Source organism: Schistocerca americana, chromosome 3 (genome assembly GCF_021461395.2).
Source record: "Schistocerca americana isolate TAMUIC-IGC-003095 chromosome 3, iqSchAmer2.1, whole genome shotgun sequence".
Lineage (NCBI taxonomy): Eukaryota > Metazoa > Arthropoda > Insecta > Orthoptera > Acrididae > Schistocerca > Schistocerca americana.
In genome coordinates, this window is record NC_060121.1 from 595,368,597 (window position 1) to 595,385,193 (window position 16,597).

Genomic DNA, 16,597 nt, shown 5'->3' on the forward strand with positions numbered 1-16,597 from the left:
CAATTAGCCAAACAAATCATATGCAGGAGTAAAATTATCATTGCAGCTTCGCTATATTAAGCGCGATTTAAAGGAATTTTTCTTATCAATTATCATCGTCACTGATAAAATGATAGATACATTCAAATGTCTCAGTTCCTTATTCATAAATTACACCAAATCAGCAATGATATACACAGGGTGAGTCACCTAACGTTACCGCTGGATATATTTCGTAAACCACATCAAATCCTGACGAACCGATTCCACAGACCGAACGTGAGGAGAGGGGCTAGTGTAATTGTTTAATACAAACCATACAAAAATACACGGAAGTATGTTTTTTAACACAAACATACGTTTTTTTAAATGGAACCACGTTAGTTTTGTTAGCACATCTGAACGTATGAACAAATACGTAATCAGCGCCGTTTGTTGCATTGTAAAATGTTAATTACATCGGGAGATATTGTAACCTAAAGTTGACGCTTGAGTAGCACTCCTCCGCTGTTCGATCGTGTGTATCGGAGAGCACTGCAACATACATCGCGTTTCTACAGAATGATCTGCCAACGTTGCTCGAAAATGTCCCACTGGAAACGCGTCGACGTATGTGGTATCAGCATAATGGTGCACCTGCACATTTCGCAATTAACACCAGGATGACCCTTGACAGGATGTTCGACGGACGTTTCATAGGACGCGGAGGACGCGTAAATTGGCCAGCACGTTCTCCTGATCTTACACCTCTGGACTTCTTTCTGTGGGGTACGGTAAAGGAGAATGTGTATCGTGATGTGCCTACAACCCCAGAGGATATGAAACAACGTATTGTGGCAGCCTGCGGCGACATTACACCAGATGTACTGCGGCGTGTACCACATTCATTACGCCAGAGATTGCAATTGTGTGCAGCAAATGATGGCCACCACATTGAACATCTATTGGCCTGACATGTCGGGACACACTCTATTCCACTCCGTAATTGAAAACGGAAACCACGTGTGTACGTGTACCTCACCCCTCATGGTAATTTACATGTGCGTTAGTGAAAAAGACCAATAAAAAGGTATTAGCATGTGGACGTAATGTGCTGTTCCAGTTTCTTCTGTACCTAAGGGCCATCACCGTTTCGTTTGGATCCCTACGAAATTCGGTGCTCTCCGATACACACTATCGAACAGCGGAGGAGTGGTACTCAAGCGTCAACTTTAGGTTACAATATCTCCGGATGTAATTAACATTTTACAATGCAACAAACGGCCCTGATTACGTATTTGTTTATATGTTCAGATGTGCTAACGAAACTAACGGGGTTCCATTTAAAAAATCGTAGGTTTGTGTTAAAAAACATACTTCCGTGCATTTTTGTATGGTTTGTATTAAACAATTACACTAGCCCCTCTCCTCACGTTCGGTCTGTGGAATCGGTTCGTCAGGATTTGATGTGGTTTACGAAATATATCCAGCGGTAACGTTAGGTGACTCACCCTGTATATATATATATATATATATATATATATATATGGTGAGTTTTAATTCTCCTTTCTACTACCTGTATCTACATCTACTTGACTACTCCACAGTTTACAATTAAGGTTCTGGCAGAGTGTTCAGCGAACCGCCTTCAACAGCTCTCCCTGTCCTATCTCGAATTGCGCGTAGGAAAAACGGACACTTAAATGTGTCCGTGCGATTTCTGATTTCTCTTATCTTATTATGATGATCACTCCTCCCTATGTAGGTGGGCGCCAGAAAAGTATTTTCACAATCTGGGGAGAAAATTCGTGTTTAAAATTTCATGAGAAGATCGTGCTGCAACGAAAAACGCCTCAGTTTTAGTGATTGCCATCGCGGATCATACCCGTGGCACTATCTCCCTTATTTCGCTATACAAAACGAACTGCCTTTCTTTGAACTTTTTCAGTGTCCTCCGTCAATCCTATCTGATGCGGATCCCATACTGCACAGCCATACTCCAGAAGAGGGTGGACAAGTGTAGTGTAAGCGGACTCTTTAGTTGAGTTGTTGCATTTTCTACTTGTTCTATGAATAAATCACAGTCTTTATCTATGTGATCATTCCAATTTGAGTTAATCGTAATTGTAATCCCTAAGTATTTATCTGAATTTACAACAGTAAATTTTGTGTGATTTATCGTGTAACCGAAATTTGGCGGATTCCTTTTAGTACTATTCATTATTGAGAGTCAATTGCCTTTTGTCGCACCATACAGTATCTTCTCTAAATTATTTTGTATTTGATTTTGACCATGTAGTCACTTCACCAGCTGGTAAATGAATGTACCATCTGCAAACAATATAAGAGGGCTGTTCTGATTGTCTCCTATGTCGTTTATGTAGTTCTGAAACAGCAGAGGACTTCTAACACTTCCCTGGGGAACTAAGATATTACTTATGTTTTACTCGATGGTTTTCTGTGATTTACTTCGAACTCTGACCTTTCTGACAGAAAAGCACGAATTCAATCGCACAACAGTGACGATACTGACATCCCCTGCCAATATCATTCATTTCTTCGTGAGAATAGAGAGCTAATTGTCTTCATAAGAATTATATTTTCTGAATCCGTTCTAAGTATGTGTCAGTGGAGCGTTACCTTCGAGGTAATTCATAGCGTTCAAGCGAAATACTGTATATGTTCCAAAGCCCTGCTGCAAGTCGACTTCAATGGCATGGATCTGTAATCCATCGGATTACTCCTATTCGTTTTCTTGAGTATTGGTGTGACCTACGCAATTTCCTAATCTTCAGGTACAGAACTTTCGTCGAGCGAGTTATTGTATATCATTGCTAAGTACGGAGCTATTATATCAACATCTCTGAAAGGAACCACTTTGGTACGAATCTGGAACATAAGACCTGTTATTACTGATTTAAACAGCTACGCTACACCGAGGATATCTACTTGTAAGGTAGTTTTGTTGGCAACTGTGCTTGATTCGAGTTCTGGAATGTTTACTTCGTCTTCTTTGGTGAAGAAATCTCGGAATACCGTACTTCTTAATTCTGCTTTATTGGCACTGTCTTCAGTAAGATTGCCATTGTTATGGTACAGTGAAGGTACTGAATGTATCTTACCGCTGACATACTTTACATACAACCAAAATGTGTTTGGGGTTTCTGACAAAGAGAGAATTTCGTTGTGGTACTATTAAGAGCATCTCGCACTGACCTTTCTGCTTAATATCGAGCTTCTGAAAACGATACCGATCTTAAGTATTTAGCATTCTATTAAATTCGGCAAGCATTTTTCGTTACTTCTGTGACAGTGATCTAGTGATCTGACCTGTTTTGTGAACCATGATGGACCAGGTCCATCAATAATTTATTTGGTATATATTTCTCAATTATCGCCGATGCTATTGGTTAGTTTGTTTGTTGATTTTGGGGAGGGGACCAAACAGCGAGGTCATCGGTCCCATCGGATTAGGGAAGGATGGGAAAGAAATTCGGCCGAGCCCTTTCAAAGGAACCATCCCGGAATTTGCCAGAAGCGATTTGGGGAAATCACGGAAAATCTAAATCACGATGGCCGGACGCGGATTTGAACCGTCGTTCTCCCGAATGGTCCAGTTTGATAACCACTGCAACATGCCGATACCATTTCTTTTAGCTGAGGCCACATTTGGTCTACGCTTACATAGTTAGTTGGTAAGAGGTGGAGACTGTCTCTTAGGAAGGTGTCAAGCAAATTTCTATCTTCTACTTTAAACATGATTTTTATGTTTGGAGGATTTAGACGGTAAATCTCACTATAACACGCTTGTGATCACCGTCTGTTCATCCGAGAACTATTCAAGATTTTCCTACGCCGGGAAACCCTAAAATCACACATGATGCGCCGTATTTGCTCACGATTATTTGTTGCTACGAGATAAAGTATGTTTTCGCAACCTGTTACACTTCGACGAGGCTCTTGAACTAACTGTTCAAAATACACTTATGAGGAAGCATTGAGTAAAATTTCGGGTCTTGGTTTATGTCTAACGCCGACTTTAAAAATGCGTTTTCTCTAACATACAGAGAGTAGACTGAAGTCACCACTGCCTGTGTCCGCCCCAGTAGCTGAGTGGTCAGCGTGACGGATTGCCGTCCTCTGGGCCCGGGTTCGATTCCCGGCTGGGTCGGAGATTTTCTCCGCTCAGGGACTGGGTGTTGTGTTGTGTTCATCCTCATTTCATCCCCATCCGGCGTGCAGGTCGCCCAATGTGGCGCCGAATGTAATAAGACCTGCGATATGGCGGCCGGACCTGCCCCGCGAGGGGCCTCCCGGCCAATGACGCCAAACGCTCATTTCATTTCATTTCACCACTGCCTGTAGTTGTATGAGTGGGGTACCTATTGAGTGGGGTACCTATTTGATATTAGTCACAATAATTCTATGAATGTTTCGGCAGGGAGTGGTTAAAAGGAACCAATTATGAATTTGTTCAGATTGCCGAGTATAGCCTCTACTAGTGCTAACTCACAGGAACTGTAGACCACAATTTCACTACAAGGTAAACTACTTCCAATGACAACAAACACACCTCCACAAACTATATTTAATCCATTATGGCTGAACACCATTAGGTTTTTTGTAAAAGTTTCAACTGAACTTATCTCTGGAGTCAGTCAGCTTTCACTGCCTACAACAACTTAGGTTTCGGAGCTTTCTGTTAGCGGTTGGATCTCTAATTTTTTCCCAACACAACTACGAAAATTTACAACTACAATATATTTTCTAGTTCCACCCTAGCCTTTGTTTGCCCTACATCCTTTGAGACTGAGACCCTCTAACTTAAATATCCACCCAGTCCACTGTACATAGCCCCACTACCCGTGTAGCCGCCTCCAATGGACCCCCGACCTGTCTATCGGAACCTGAGACGCACCACCCTATAACACAAATCAAGCAATTTGCAGCCTATACGGTCGCAGAACCTTCTGAGCCTCCACTCAGCTGTGTAACAAAGGTACACAGTCACTCATGTCAGTGTTGATACTGACAGTGAGATCTGTTTTCGTCTCGCAAACAGAACTGGTAGTCTTTAGCATTAATGTTAATAAATTAATAATCAATTGAAGTCTATTCGAATAACAGTTCTTTGCATATTGGAACTCAAAAATGTTTATGTACTATTATGATCTCTCTAATAAGTGTGAGACCGGTTCAGATCTATCTTCCTACCACAGATGCGCAAGAACGCTTTGTGAGTGTTTCAGGAATTTGGTGTTGAACCTATGACCTGCAAGGTAGGAACATACCCTCTCTTGCATACACAGTTAAGAAGAGTGCAGCAGTACGGAAAGTGATATAATCAGAAAATGATCTCAATGTCAGTTCCACTACACTCCCTGCAAAGGAAACGTTATGGTTGACAGATATTAGTGAACGGATTGATGTGCAAACATAGGTTAGCAAAAAATGAAAATCCTAGGTTTTATTTATTAAGGTTTATTTTTACTCTAAGTTTGACATAGTAATGTTAGAAAAATTACTTACAGGATGGTAAAATATTGATATTGGGTGTTCACCACTGTGAAGCGAAATTCCTATCATAAGGTTCTTTAATGATGAGAAGTGTGATGACTGTGTCTGCAGGTCGATAAAAGTACAAACAAATCGAATACAATTGGGGCCAGCGATATCAGTTTACCTAAAATGCACAATGAAAATAATCAAATAATTGATAGGGTGGGTAAAGAGCAACCAGAAAGAAGGTCGCAATAAAAACATTTTAATAACTTGAGGGTATAAAGCACTCTACAGTGGCTGATCAATCCTTTCTATTAGATCGGATATCTCACATTTCTGCTCCAATGAAGCCCGACAATTTTGATTATGTTTAACTACAGGTCATGATGGTTAAATGTACAAAAATTAGGAGAGATCGAGATGACCACAGTTCTGAGTGAATTGAATATCACTTGCTGGTGTACCGCGAGCGCGCGTGTTTACACGTGATTGACGGCGGCAGTGGCTGCTGTCGGCGCGAGCTGTGAACCTGAGAATCTATTCTAAATCTCTCTCGTCTGTTGAACACCAGTTGGATACATTTTCTATATCTTCAGTGAAACCGAGGCTCCCAGTTATTCGCTAGCTAAGTTAATTGGCATGGTACACGGTATATGGCTGGAATTTATCGTACATTGTTGCCCTCAAATCTCTCACTAGCGTTGTCAGTGCTTGGTGCGATTCTCCATACTAGGAGAGTTTGCAGTTTAACTTCTTATGAGTTAAGATGAGCCCGTGAACAAGTGTTCAAATAATGGCTTTCTCAGTCGTCTCAGCGCGGCGCGAGTCCCCTGGCTCAGACACTCGACGATTTGCTGCAAGAGAAACAGCGAGTTACTCTGTCTGCAATTTGTTTAGATCAAAGCTGGTGGCCATGCGTTTTCTTTCGGGCCAATCAGAGTGTTCATACTTGTTATGACTCCTCCCACTAGAGATTTGTACCCTATAACACGTGTCGTTTCTCTCATAGCGCAGAGTTTAACTTTTAATACGTAATACTGAGATAAACAGCTTATTCTTCCATGCGAGTTTTAACTCAAGCAGCTACAGCGAGTCACCAATGTTTTGAGTAGGGTTTCTCCAGACGTTTATCTGGCTTTTTCCGCGGTGTTCCTGTAGAAAGGCTTTATGAATGGTTGTCGTTAGATGCGGGGCCAAGGCCTACTTTTGCCGGCGGTCTACGCAGTGACTCCGATGTCTCATTGGGTCTGCTAGGTGTCCTGCTGTGAGGTTTCGCGCCGCGCGGGATGGGCATGCCATTGTAAAGTTCTCCTTCCCTCATAACTGCATCTCGTAGCTCAGGTCTGGAAAATTACTTGCGTGCAATTACGAGTGTGAGTGTTAGTGGTTTATACTCACGAAATGCTAGCTTGTTCATTGAATCCGCATATTCATAGTATTCGTACAGTCTCACTCGATATATTGTGTGACATATCGAGTTAACCGGCATTGTTTCAGGAATTCAGTGGAAGATGTGTTACTTGTTTAACACGTTACACCTTGAAATGGGTATTTTCTTTCATTATGAATATCACATATACATTTAGTCTGACAACGAAAGACTGGAATCGCTGGCATCAGCTTACTAAGAGACAATGAGCTCCTTGAGAAATTGACTATAACCCTTACATGGCATTCGACAGTCTACCCAAAGACTGGAGTCAAATAACAACACAAAGCAAGCGAAGATTACGAATACCTAACTCGGCCTAAAGTGGGTTTCGAAAGACCGTCACTGGAGAATCAACACAAGGACTAGTCCCTTGTCTTCTTGGAAACTTGGGAGTCTAGAAAATCCTTAAGTAACAGCAGACACTGCTATTATGTTATAACGTAGGAAGATTACAAGCACTTTTGCACATGCTTTTTGAATAAGCTATTTATTGGGGAGAAAATATTCAGCAGCTGTCTTTAGAGAAGTTGGAATACTGTTGCAGAAAGACCGATGTCAGCTGAACACTGTGACTAGAAGAACTCTGCAGAAAGAAGCGGTACTGTAGTCGCTGGTGAAGGAATACTCACATCTTTGTGGTACTTGGTGAGCCCATTGAGGAACTGCAGCTGATCCACATTGGCTGGCAGTACCCGATACACACGGTGGTCGTCATAGCGCACCTTCTCTCCAGCAGCCACCGCAAGACCAGCCACGAGGAACACCAAAACTCTATGCACCATCCTGGAACAGAAGTATGGATATCTTCCGATTTTAACCACACAGTACAAAGATAACCATACCGGACAAAATTAGTAATCACCTGAAGATATCAGCTAGTATGGTGTAACATCGCCTCTAGCTTTGACAACAGCTGCATTTCGGCAAGGAAGAGAGCCCACCAATGTTTCTGGTACTTCGTGTCAAGTGGAAGCCGTTAATTGGTGAGCAGCTCCTGCAGAGCTTCCTAATGGGGAGGAAATTGATTGTTACATTTTACCCAATCTTCCAGTGGGGAGATTTTCTGTGCGATTATGGCTTGGTTATTCATTGTACCAGTCGAGGGGCATTATGATGTGTGAGTATTCGCTAAACTAGGAACACATTTGTGCAGCCCCTGGAACACAGCTGGTGCCAACTTAGAAGGGTGAGTACCAACAACACACTCGTCATGAAACGTGGAAGAAAAGCCAACAATTGGTCAGTGACAATGTTGAAATGAAAATCCGAAAATCTTGGTTCATTCCACTTTACTTGAATGAATGAACCCATGTCACGGTATGAGAAACAAACCCCTCCTCGTCCTCTAACCCAAAACATCGTAGAACCAGGTTCTGCCCCTGCTCAGCTACACCCTCTGATACACTGAAATTTAAACGCCTCTTTGGGCTGTCGGTGCACTTGATACCTTGCGTCATTTTAGCAATTAATCGGACTACAATACAACCTCCAGTCAACTACTGTCGAGCTGTTGTATCGCCTACTGAAGACCTGCAACTTATTGTGCTCTGTGAGAAATGGCGTTTTACGAGATACCCAGCTCTCATTGCATGTACTTACATTTTAAATATTTATTAGGAATCTAGCTGAGATGGATTTGTATTCACTGACAGCATTTCCTCTCAGGTCTGAAATCGACTGTGCTTGACAAGACGAGACAGTCATCTCTGGTCAGCGTTAGTTAGGACTTATATGAGCACTGTTCAGTGTCCTTACGCCATGTTACATGGCTGCAAATTATACACCATTCCTTGTAGACAAGATTGACAATCTGTGTTGATACACAGAGAAATGGACTACTTAATTTGCGGTCTAATTACACTACTCAACAGCCCATTTGCGTCTGAGATGTAATATGTCAGTCAGTATGCATTTTGGTATGTAGAATCCGAATAAGCCTCGTAAAGTGTTCTAGCACAACATTGATAAGTGAGCTAGTAGTCCTCTACTGGCGTCGTGTCATACATAGGTTACTTCTTAAATGGTATTGAGTTCTAAAGTATCAAATATGTGTTTCTTGTTTGTTTTAATTCTGTTAATGTTCACCAGAAATGGTTTAGACTCTATACCAGCAAAACTTGGTAGATATTGTTATGTGTTAATGTGCAACCCACACACGCTGAAAAAAACATTACTTTCAGTTTTGGCCACCAGGTGAAAATGTGGCAATGTACGACATCTCGTCGACATCTCCGGTGCTCATACTAAACAAATTGTGTAAGCGCCATTTAATAATAACACCAACAATATGGGTTTCTCAACTGTTTGTCATTTTCTACCCAAACTCAGTTCCTAATCCATTACACATGGAAACAATTCAGCATGTGTCCCTTGCATTCACACCACCAAGTTTACACCTGGTGGCCAATACTAGAACTGACTTTTTACTAGTTTATATCGATTCCGCATTAACGCATCAGAATATCTATCAAATTTCGCTGCCATACGACCACTGCAGCCAGTACTGGACCTGTGTGAGTAACTATGTTTTACTTATAACCACCCAGTGGTTAAGATATTTAAAAAAAACTCAGTTCATTTACAAGAACACCGTCTTCCGTTCCAAGATGCTGCATGAGCGCCAAAGTGCGGCTTAACTGTCCACATGTAATACAAATCTAAGAATATATAGAATTTTACACACCATAAAATTATGTACTTGAATAACTAACAATATATCCCAAATAGTTTTAATACGTTATACAGCACTTAAAAGTCCAGAATGTGGAACGTTTACAAATGCTGCAGAAAACACAACCTAATGTCTAACAACAACAACTACTGTAAAGTGTAAGAAAATGCTTATGGCGATCTCTGGTGCTCATTTCTTCGTGTGATTCTAAAATGAGTCACTGGATTGAAGTACCAACAAGTCATTGGAAGTGTCCTGCAAAAATATTTAGCCATGCTTTCTCTGTAGCCGTCCAAAATTGCTGAAGTGTTGCCAGTGCATGTTCAAATGGCTCCGAGCACTATGGGACTTAACATCTGAGGTCATCAGTCCCCTAGACTTAGAACTACTTACACCTAACTAAGCTAAGGACATCACACACATCCATGCCAGAGGCAGGATTCGTACCTGCGACTGTAGCAGCAGCACGGTTCCGGACTGAAGTACCTAGAACCGCTCGGCCACAACGGCCGGCGCCAGTGCAGGAGTTTGTGCTCAAACTGACCCCTTGATTACGTTCCACAAATGTTTGATGAGATTCGTGCCGATCGATTTGGGTGCCTAAATTATTAGCTCGAACTGTCCACAATATCTTCAGACCAATTGCGAACAAGTGTGGCCTGATGACGTGGAGCATTGTCATTCCTAAAAATTGCATCGTTGTTTGGGAACATGAAGTCCATGAATGACTGCTAATGGTCTCCAAGTAGCCGAAAATAACCATTTGCAGTCGGTGATCTGCTCAGTTGGACCATCGGACTCAATCCATCGCACGTAAAACAGCCCACACCATTATAGGGCCACCACCACCCTGCACAGTGCCTTGTTGACAAGCTGGGTTCACAGCTTCGGGGGTCTGCACCACATTCGAATCTCACGATCAGTTCTTACGTGCAGAAATTGGGTGTCATCTGACTAGCCCACGGTTATCCAGCACTCGGGGCCCAACCAATGTGGTCACGAGCGCCAGGAGAGGCATTGCAGGCTACGTAGTACTGTTAACAAGGGCACTCGCGTTGGTCGTCTGCTGCCATAGCCCATTAACGCCAAATTGCGCAACACCATGCTAACGGATACGTTCGCCGTTCGTCCGACATAGACTTCCGCAGATATTTGAAGTAGTGTTGCCTGTCTGTAAGCACTGAAAAGTCTGCGCAAACTCCGCTTCTCTCGGTCGCTAAGTGAAGGCCACTGGCCATAGCTTTGCCCGTGGTGAGAGATACTGCCTGAAATTTGGTATTCCCAGAATTCTCTTGACAGTGTGGATCGCAGAATACTGAATAATCACATCGGAAACCTTTTCATAAGAATCACTTGAGTAAAATGACAGCTCCGTCAATTCACTTCCCTTTTATGCCTTGTGTATGGCACACCATCGCCATCTTTATATGTGCGTATCGCTTTCCATTGAGTTCGTGACAACGTCTGAAGCACCACGGATATCCAGCACGGGAGATCTGAGAGAGGCGCACCGACAGCGCGGCCCAACGACATATTGCGATACAGGAGTAGGGACACGTCTTCTTTTTGGAGGAGTCACGGTACCACGTACAACACGAGGATGAACGTACGAGAACAAACTTTGTCTGGCTGCACCCGGCGCGACTGTGCGGGTTGCCACTGCGTCACAGCAAGGTCATATCAGATTCACATAGACAGTAGTGTGGACAGCTGGGGTTTCACTACTGACTTGTTAAGGCCAATGGCTGTGTCCTGTCTTCGAGGTCTCTGTGACTTTATCTTTCAACAACATAATGCAAGATCGCATGCTGCCCAGGCTGTTCTGTTGTATCTCGATACAGAGAGTGGCCGACCGTCGCCTTGTCCTCATGTTCACCAGTAATATATCACACCTTCCCCCGGCGTCGACATAATTCTGTTCAGTTTAGTGGTTTTATGTAGCTTTTGTATCTTTATTCTTCTCGTCAGGTATCTTTTTCTATCGATTTAGCCTCCATGTCTGCAGTTTTATCTCAGTTGCAGTCTAATTTTTCAGTTGTCTTGACATAAATGAAAATGGGAAAGTCGGACGTAATTTGCCCCCTCCTGGTGGATGTTGAAATGATCAGGCACAAATAAAGGCGCATTCATGTTTTTGTATCAGATTTACTTGAAAAAATGGCGAGTGTTATTATCGTTGTGTGGACTACGTTAATTACCAAACTGTTAAATTATTTTATATTTATGTCAATAGAAGGACAAGGAGAGAGTTTGCTAACCAAGCAACGAGAAAATTTCTTTCGCTAGTTCCACTGAAGTTTATATGACACTGCACTTCCTCTCCTACACTGACTGCCACTGCTGTTTTCGTAGCCCAGGAGGCGTGAATCAAAAGAGCTTGCTTCAATTAGCGGGGGAGATAAATGTTGATAGGCTATAGGGACCTCACGTTGTATTATTCTACCCAGTACCGAAGTGTGGGAAGGCGTACACTGCGACTCTTCTTGCAAGGAGCCCCTGATTTCAATGGATACTGAGAAAAGATGGTAGAATTCACAACACAAATAAATAATTTACAAAGTAGCACAAAGAGATATATACTATAATCAGAGCAGAACAATGTTCCCTTAACTGAGGGCAGCCTCCACTAACAGACACATTCACAGCGCAAGATATAGAAACAAAAGTCACCTATAACTGCGTAGGCTTAGATGTGAACACTTTGGAGAGAGAATACTGAGGTTCGGCAACAAAAGGGGTGGCAGATTTCGGTGAACCTTACCGCATGGTTGGTGCTGATGCTCATCTGATCGCCGAACGACAGAAACCGCAATGTAATCCTAGCTTCATTACTAGACTTTACCCGAAATGACGACCGTTAAAATTTACAGTAGAGTGAGTGTACTTACGGAGCAGACGCGGTCGAGTGCACGCGGCAGCTGGTGGGCCTTCCAGAAGACGATGCAGAATGGCCGGAGCGGCGATGCTCAGAGGTTTTGTTAGCTTGTTGCCGCCTCACACGAGTATGCCTACTGCTGAAAGAAGTTATTCCGGTGCCAAGTTCCTGGGTGACCAAGAGGCTAGCTGTCGCCTAATGGGCCATAGAACTCGCTACTTCCTTTTTTCAAAAATGGTTTCCTAGCCTGCCGGAACGTCGGTGTTGGGAGGGCAAGCTTTTCTTTGTTGGTGCACACCTCGACCTTCGTTTAAATACTCCAATTTTCCAGCTCTCGTCGGTTGACCATCGGGAATGATGCTATTCACAGCAGTAGCATTCAGTTCTACGATTACGATACTGTAGTGAATGATGTTCCAGCACAGTCTATGAACTAGCTGAAGATGTATTCGAGATGATGGTATTTACCTGATAAACTTCATTAAGCTCGCCGACTACCATGTAATGATGGAGAAGCTGACTGTCTTACACAACACCACATCGCAGAGAGCTTCCAGAACTGAGCTCCAACGTGGAAATCAGCAATAGGCCTCTCCGGGTTCATGTCTCTTTTCAGCGCCCAGGCACCTCTAGGCGATGAAAGCAACCAGGGCAGTAGCGAGGAGATCAACCGACTACACAACATACATCACTCATGGGTCATCAAGCGTCATTGTAGAATCTGCAGTAGAACCGAGGACACTCCAGCAGCCAGTGAGAGACCAAATTCTCGCACTGAGCATGGTCGTCGCCTGCCACCGGCAGCCCGCCTCGGCATTGAGGTTGTTAACGCCATCCAACACGCAGCTGAATGAAACATCACCTAAGGCTGGTGCGGGAGAGCAACGCGTTGTAATCACCATGAATAAATGTTCGACGCTTCGTAGGTTACCAGCAACCATCTTGACATCATTCTAGGATGTCTCCACTCGACTACACAGCAGTATTCACGGTGATGAAACAGAGAAATGAGGGGAAAATACGGAGACAGTACATAGTCTGTACCATTTCGATAGGAGAAAGTGGGTTCCTGGAAACAGCATCCCCATACCATAGACGACTCACCAACAAAATTGTAACACCTCCTCATTTCATAAGAAACTACCTAGATTGAATCTCACCCAGAATATTGGCACAAAGTGAGCATGAACTATACCCTAAAAGTCCTCTTCCACCTCTCCTGACAAATAATTTCTTTTGTTACCGTTACAGCTAAAAGGATGACCTCGCCTCGCCTTTCAGATTCTACTGCGGCGCAGTTGCCCTGACATCGCACGTGTGCTCGTTCTTCCTTATTAAAGACATTGTGCCACACACAAACTGAAGTGGTTCGATAATAATTTTTTTTTGTCACCAGTGATTTCTCAGGTTACGAGATGAAGAGAAAGGGTGCGATGATTTGTGTTGAAAGGAATAAATCGAAACTGTTAGTTACAGTGAATGCTGTCTGGGCTGAGAGCGTTTCCTAGTTGCGTCCGAATTCATGTCCTTCTGAATTCTTGATATGGTCACGAAATTTCCCGATTTGTTGAAACACAAATGAAAGAAATACTAATGTGGTGCTGTATCTTTGAGGTCTTGATAAATGATCCTCAGCTCCAGCAACGCAGGAGTCATCCTCTTATCTAATCAGTGGTACTTCTCCAATAGTCTTCTAAAAAGCCACGCCATAATATGAGAAAAAATCCCCAGCTCTCTTTGTACTGACATCCTTCATATTCTTCCGTCGAGAAGGGCAACTTCATTGTCGATCACTACTGCAAATTTGTGCGTTAGCGACTTCTGACTCTGAGACGTTTGAAAATAGCGACAGAAGGCTGCAGCACATAGAAATCTGATGCGCCATGAAAAACTGGAACACTGCATTGCGCAAGACCGTCAATTACGTACAGTAGTCGTGGATCAGAAAAACAATGACCAGTTCCTCTGATGCATATCTTAATACTCTTAGGCGCTATCATTAACTTTGACAATTGTATCTGTAACGTTCCCTGGCAGCCTCACACTATTAATAAACTAAAATTTAATTGTACCATATACGCCGCTATAAAGCAATTTGTAAATACTGTAATTATTTAACAAAAAATATTATTGAATTTTGTGTAAAGGACATTCATTATTATTGTAATATTTTCTGTAGTAATATTCTTTCTGTATTTAGGATGGTAATATTTCTATATTCATAATATAATTGCGAAATGTGTCAATATCTGCGATAACAAAAATGTAAAATTCAGCCACAGACGAAAATAATGTTATATGATTACAAAGAGATGTTAATAGTAAGCAGTAGTATAAAAGCACCACGTACTGAGTATTCTTTGGTCGTCTCCCTGTAGAGCTGAAAGCGAGAGCAAGCTGTGACGAAGCATTTTATGAATGGGTAGACGTCTTTTGTCTGTAGCTAGATTTAGCCGCCATTAGAGGAGAAATTACAAACTAATGTGAGTTGAATATTTGTTGTGGTTTAAATATATTATAATTTATCAAAAGTGTGTATTATTAATGTAAATTAGCTTGCCCATGTCATCTATAATATTTCTTTAAAGAATTTTCAGCATTTTTAGCGGTGTTGCTGGGCTGTGTGACGACCGAACGATTTGCAGCGGCGGTACATTTAAAAAATTGTTCCGCTAAGAAAAATTAACCAAACCCGTAAATCGGGAACAGATAAAATTAGCAGTGAATTAAGAAAATGTTCTTCTTTTACAGCGATCCTGAGACTTACGGATTTTAAATTAGTTCACATTTGTGCATTCATAGGCGGATAGTTAATGTTGAAATTTAACAATTTTGGTTCTTTCAAATAACTTAAATGTATAGGGATGTGTGTTCTATCAGTGATAATTAAACGTCGGCTTGGCAATATTTAACCGTTTTCTGCTAATAGAGACAGTCTTGTGTTCCATAGCTAACGCCGGGAAAGAATTCAGTAAATATTTAAAAAAAAAACCACTGCATTTAGAAAATGTGTGCCAAGGACGAATTATGTAAAGGATTTAATTCTCAACTAAATATTCTTAATCAGTTAATATGAGTTCACGTAATTTTAAATGTACTTAGTTCCGTGTAAATGAATTTTTTATTACCACATGTAAATGAGAGGTTCTACAACAAAGTTCGTTCGTACGTACAGAAAGAAAGAAAGGCAAATTAACTAAAAGCAAAAAAAAAATTTAAGAAAGGTAACTGATTATTTACTTTTATTCTTTAATGAAATTCCATTTAAATTGGCAAATTTCATTAAATATCGTACTAAATGTTAATTTATCTACGAACAATTCATCATTTTCCTTGCACAACACTGATGGGGGATATAACATTAGGCTTATTAAAAGAGTTTAAATTCATGTTTTTCAAATGTTTCTTTAGATATTTTTCGTAACTACTGAGAAGGACCTTTCCTTTAACTAGTATTACGTGAGAAAACCCTTGTCAAATGAGAACTCAAATACATGTTCATCTTTCGTATTCTGTCGACTGCTATGTTCAAATGGCTCTGAGCACTATGGGACTCAACATCTGAGGTCATCAGTCCCCTAGAACTTAGAACTACTTTAACCTAACTAACCTAAGGACTTCACACACATCCATGCCCGAGGCAGGATTCGAACCTGCGACCGTAGCAGTCGCGCGGTTTCTGACTGAAGCGCCTAGAACCACTCGGCCACTGCGGCCGATGACTGCTATGTTATTAGATGAATAATACTCTACGTTAGATAGAAAATGATGTGAGATGATGCGACGAAATGTTACGTTGTTGAGATACAACAACCCAAAATCAGGTGTAAGTGACTCATAAAAGAAACATAAAAATCTGAAAAAAAATTTCAACCTTGCTCACCATTAACAAAAATTTATCGGCTTAATCGTTCCGTCGATAAGCGATAATTGCGTAGCATCCACTTGCTTCTAACAATGGGCACTTTATTAAAAAACTATGTGATCAAAAGTATTCCTAAACCTGGCTGAAAATGACATAGAATTTCGTGGCGCCCTCCATCGGTAATGCTGGAATTCAATATGGCGTTGGCCCACTCTTAGCCTTGATGACAGCTTCCACTCTCGCAAGCATACGTTCAATCAGGTGCTCGCAAGTTTCTTGGGGAATGGAGCCCAT

The 16,597-nt window shown here is 41.9% G+C and overlaps 1 protein-coding gene across 1 annotated transcript in view; it reads right to left on the reverse strand.

Moving 5' to 3' along the window:
* The window catches only part of LOC124607290 (zinc carboxypeptidase-like), a 67,420-nt gene that overhangs the window by 49,517 nt on the left and 1,306 nt on the right, over positions 1-16,597 (reverse strand). Inside the window, exon 2 of the mRNA XM_047139576.1 lies at positions 7,522-7,675. Within this exon, the coding sequence (XP_046995532.1) occupies positions 7,522-7,674 (153 nt within the window). The 5' untranslated portion in view covers position 7,675. The remainder of the gene's footprint in view (positions 1-7,521; positions 7,676-16,597) is intronic.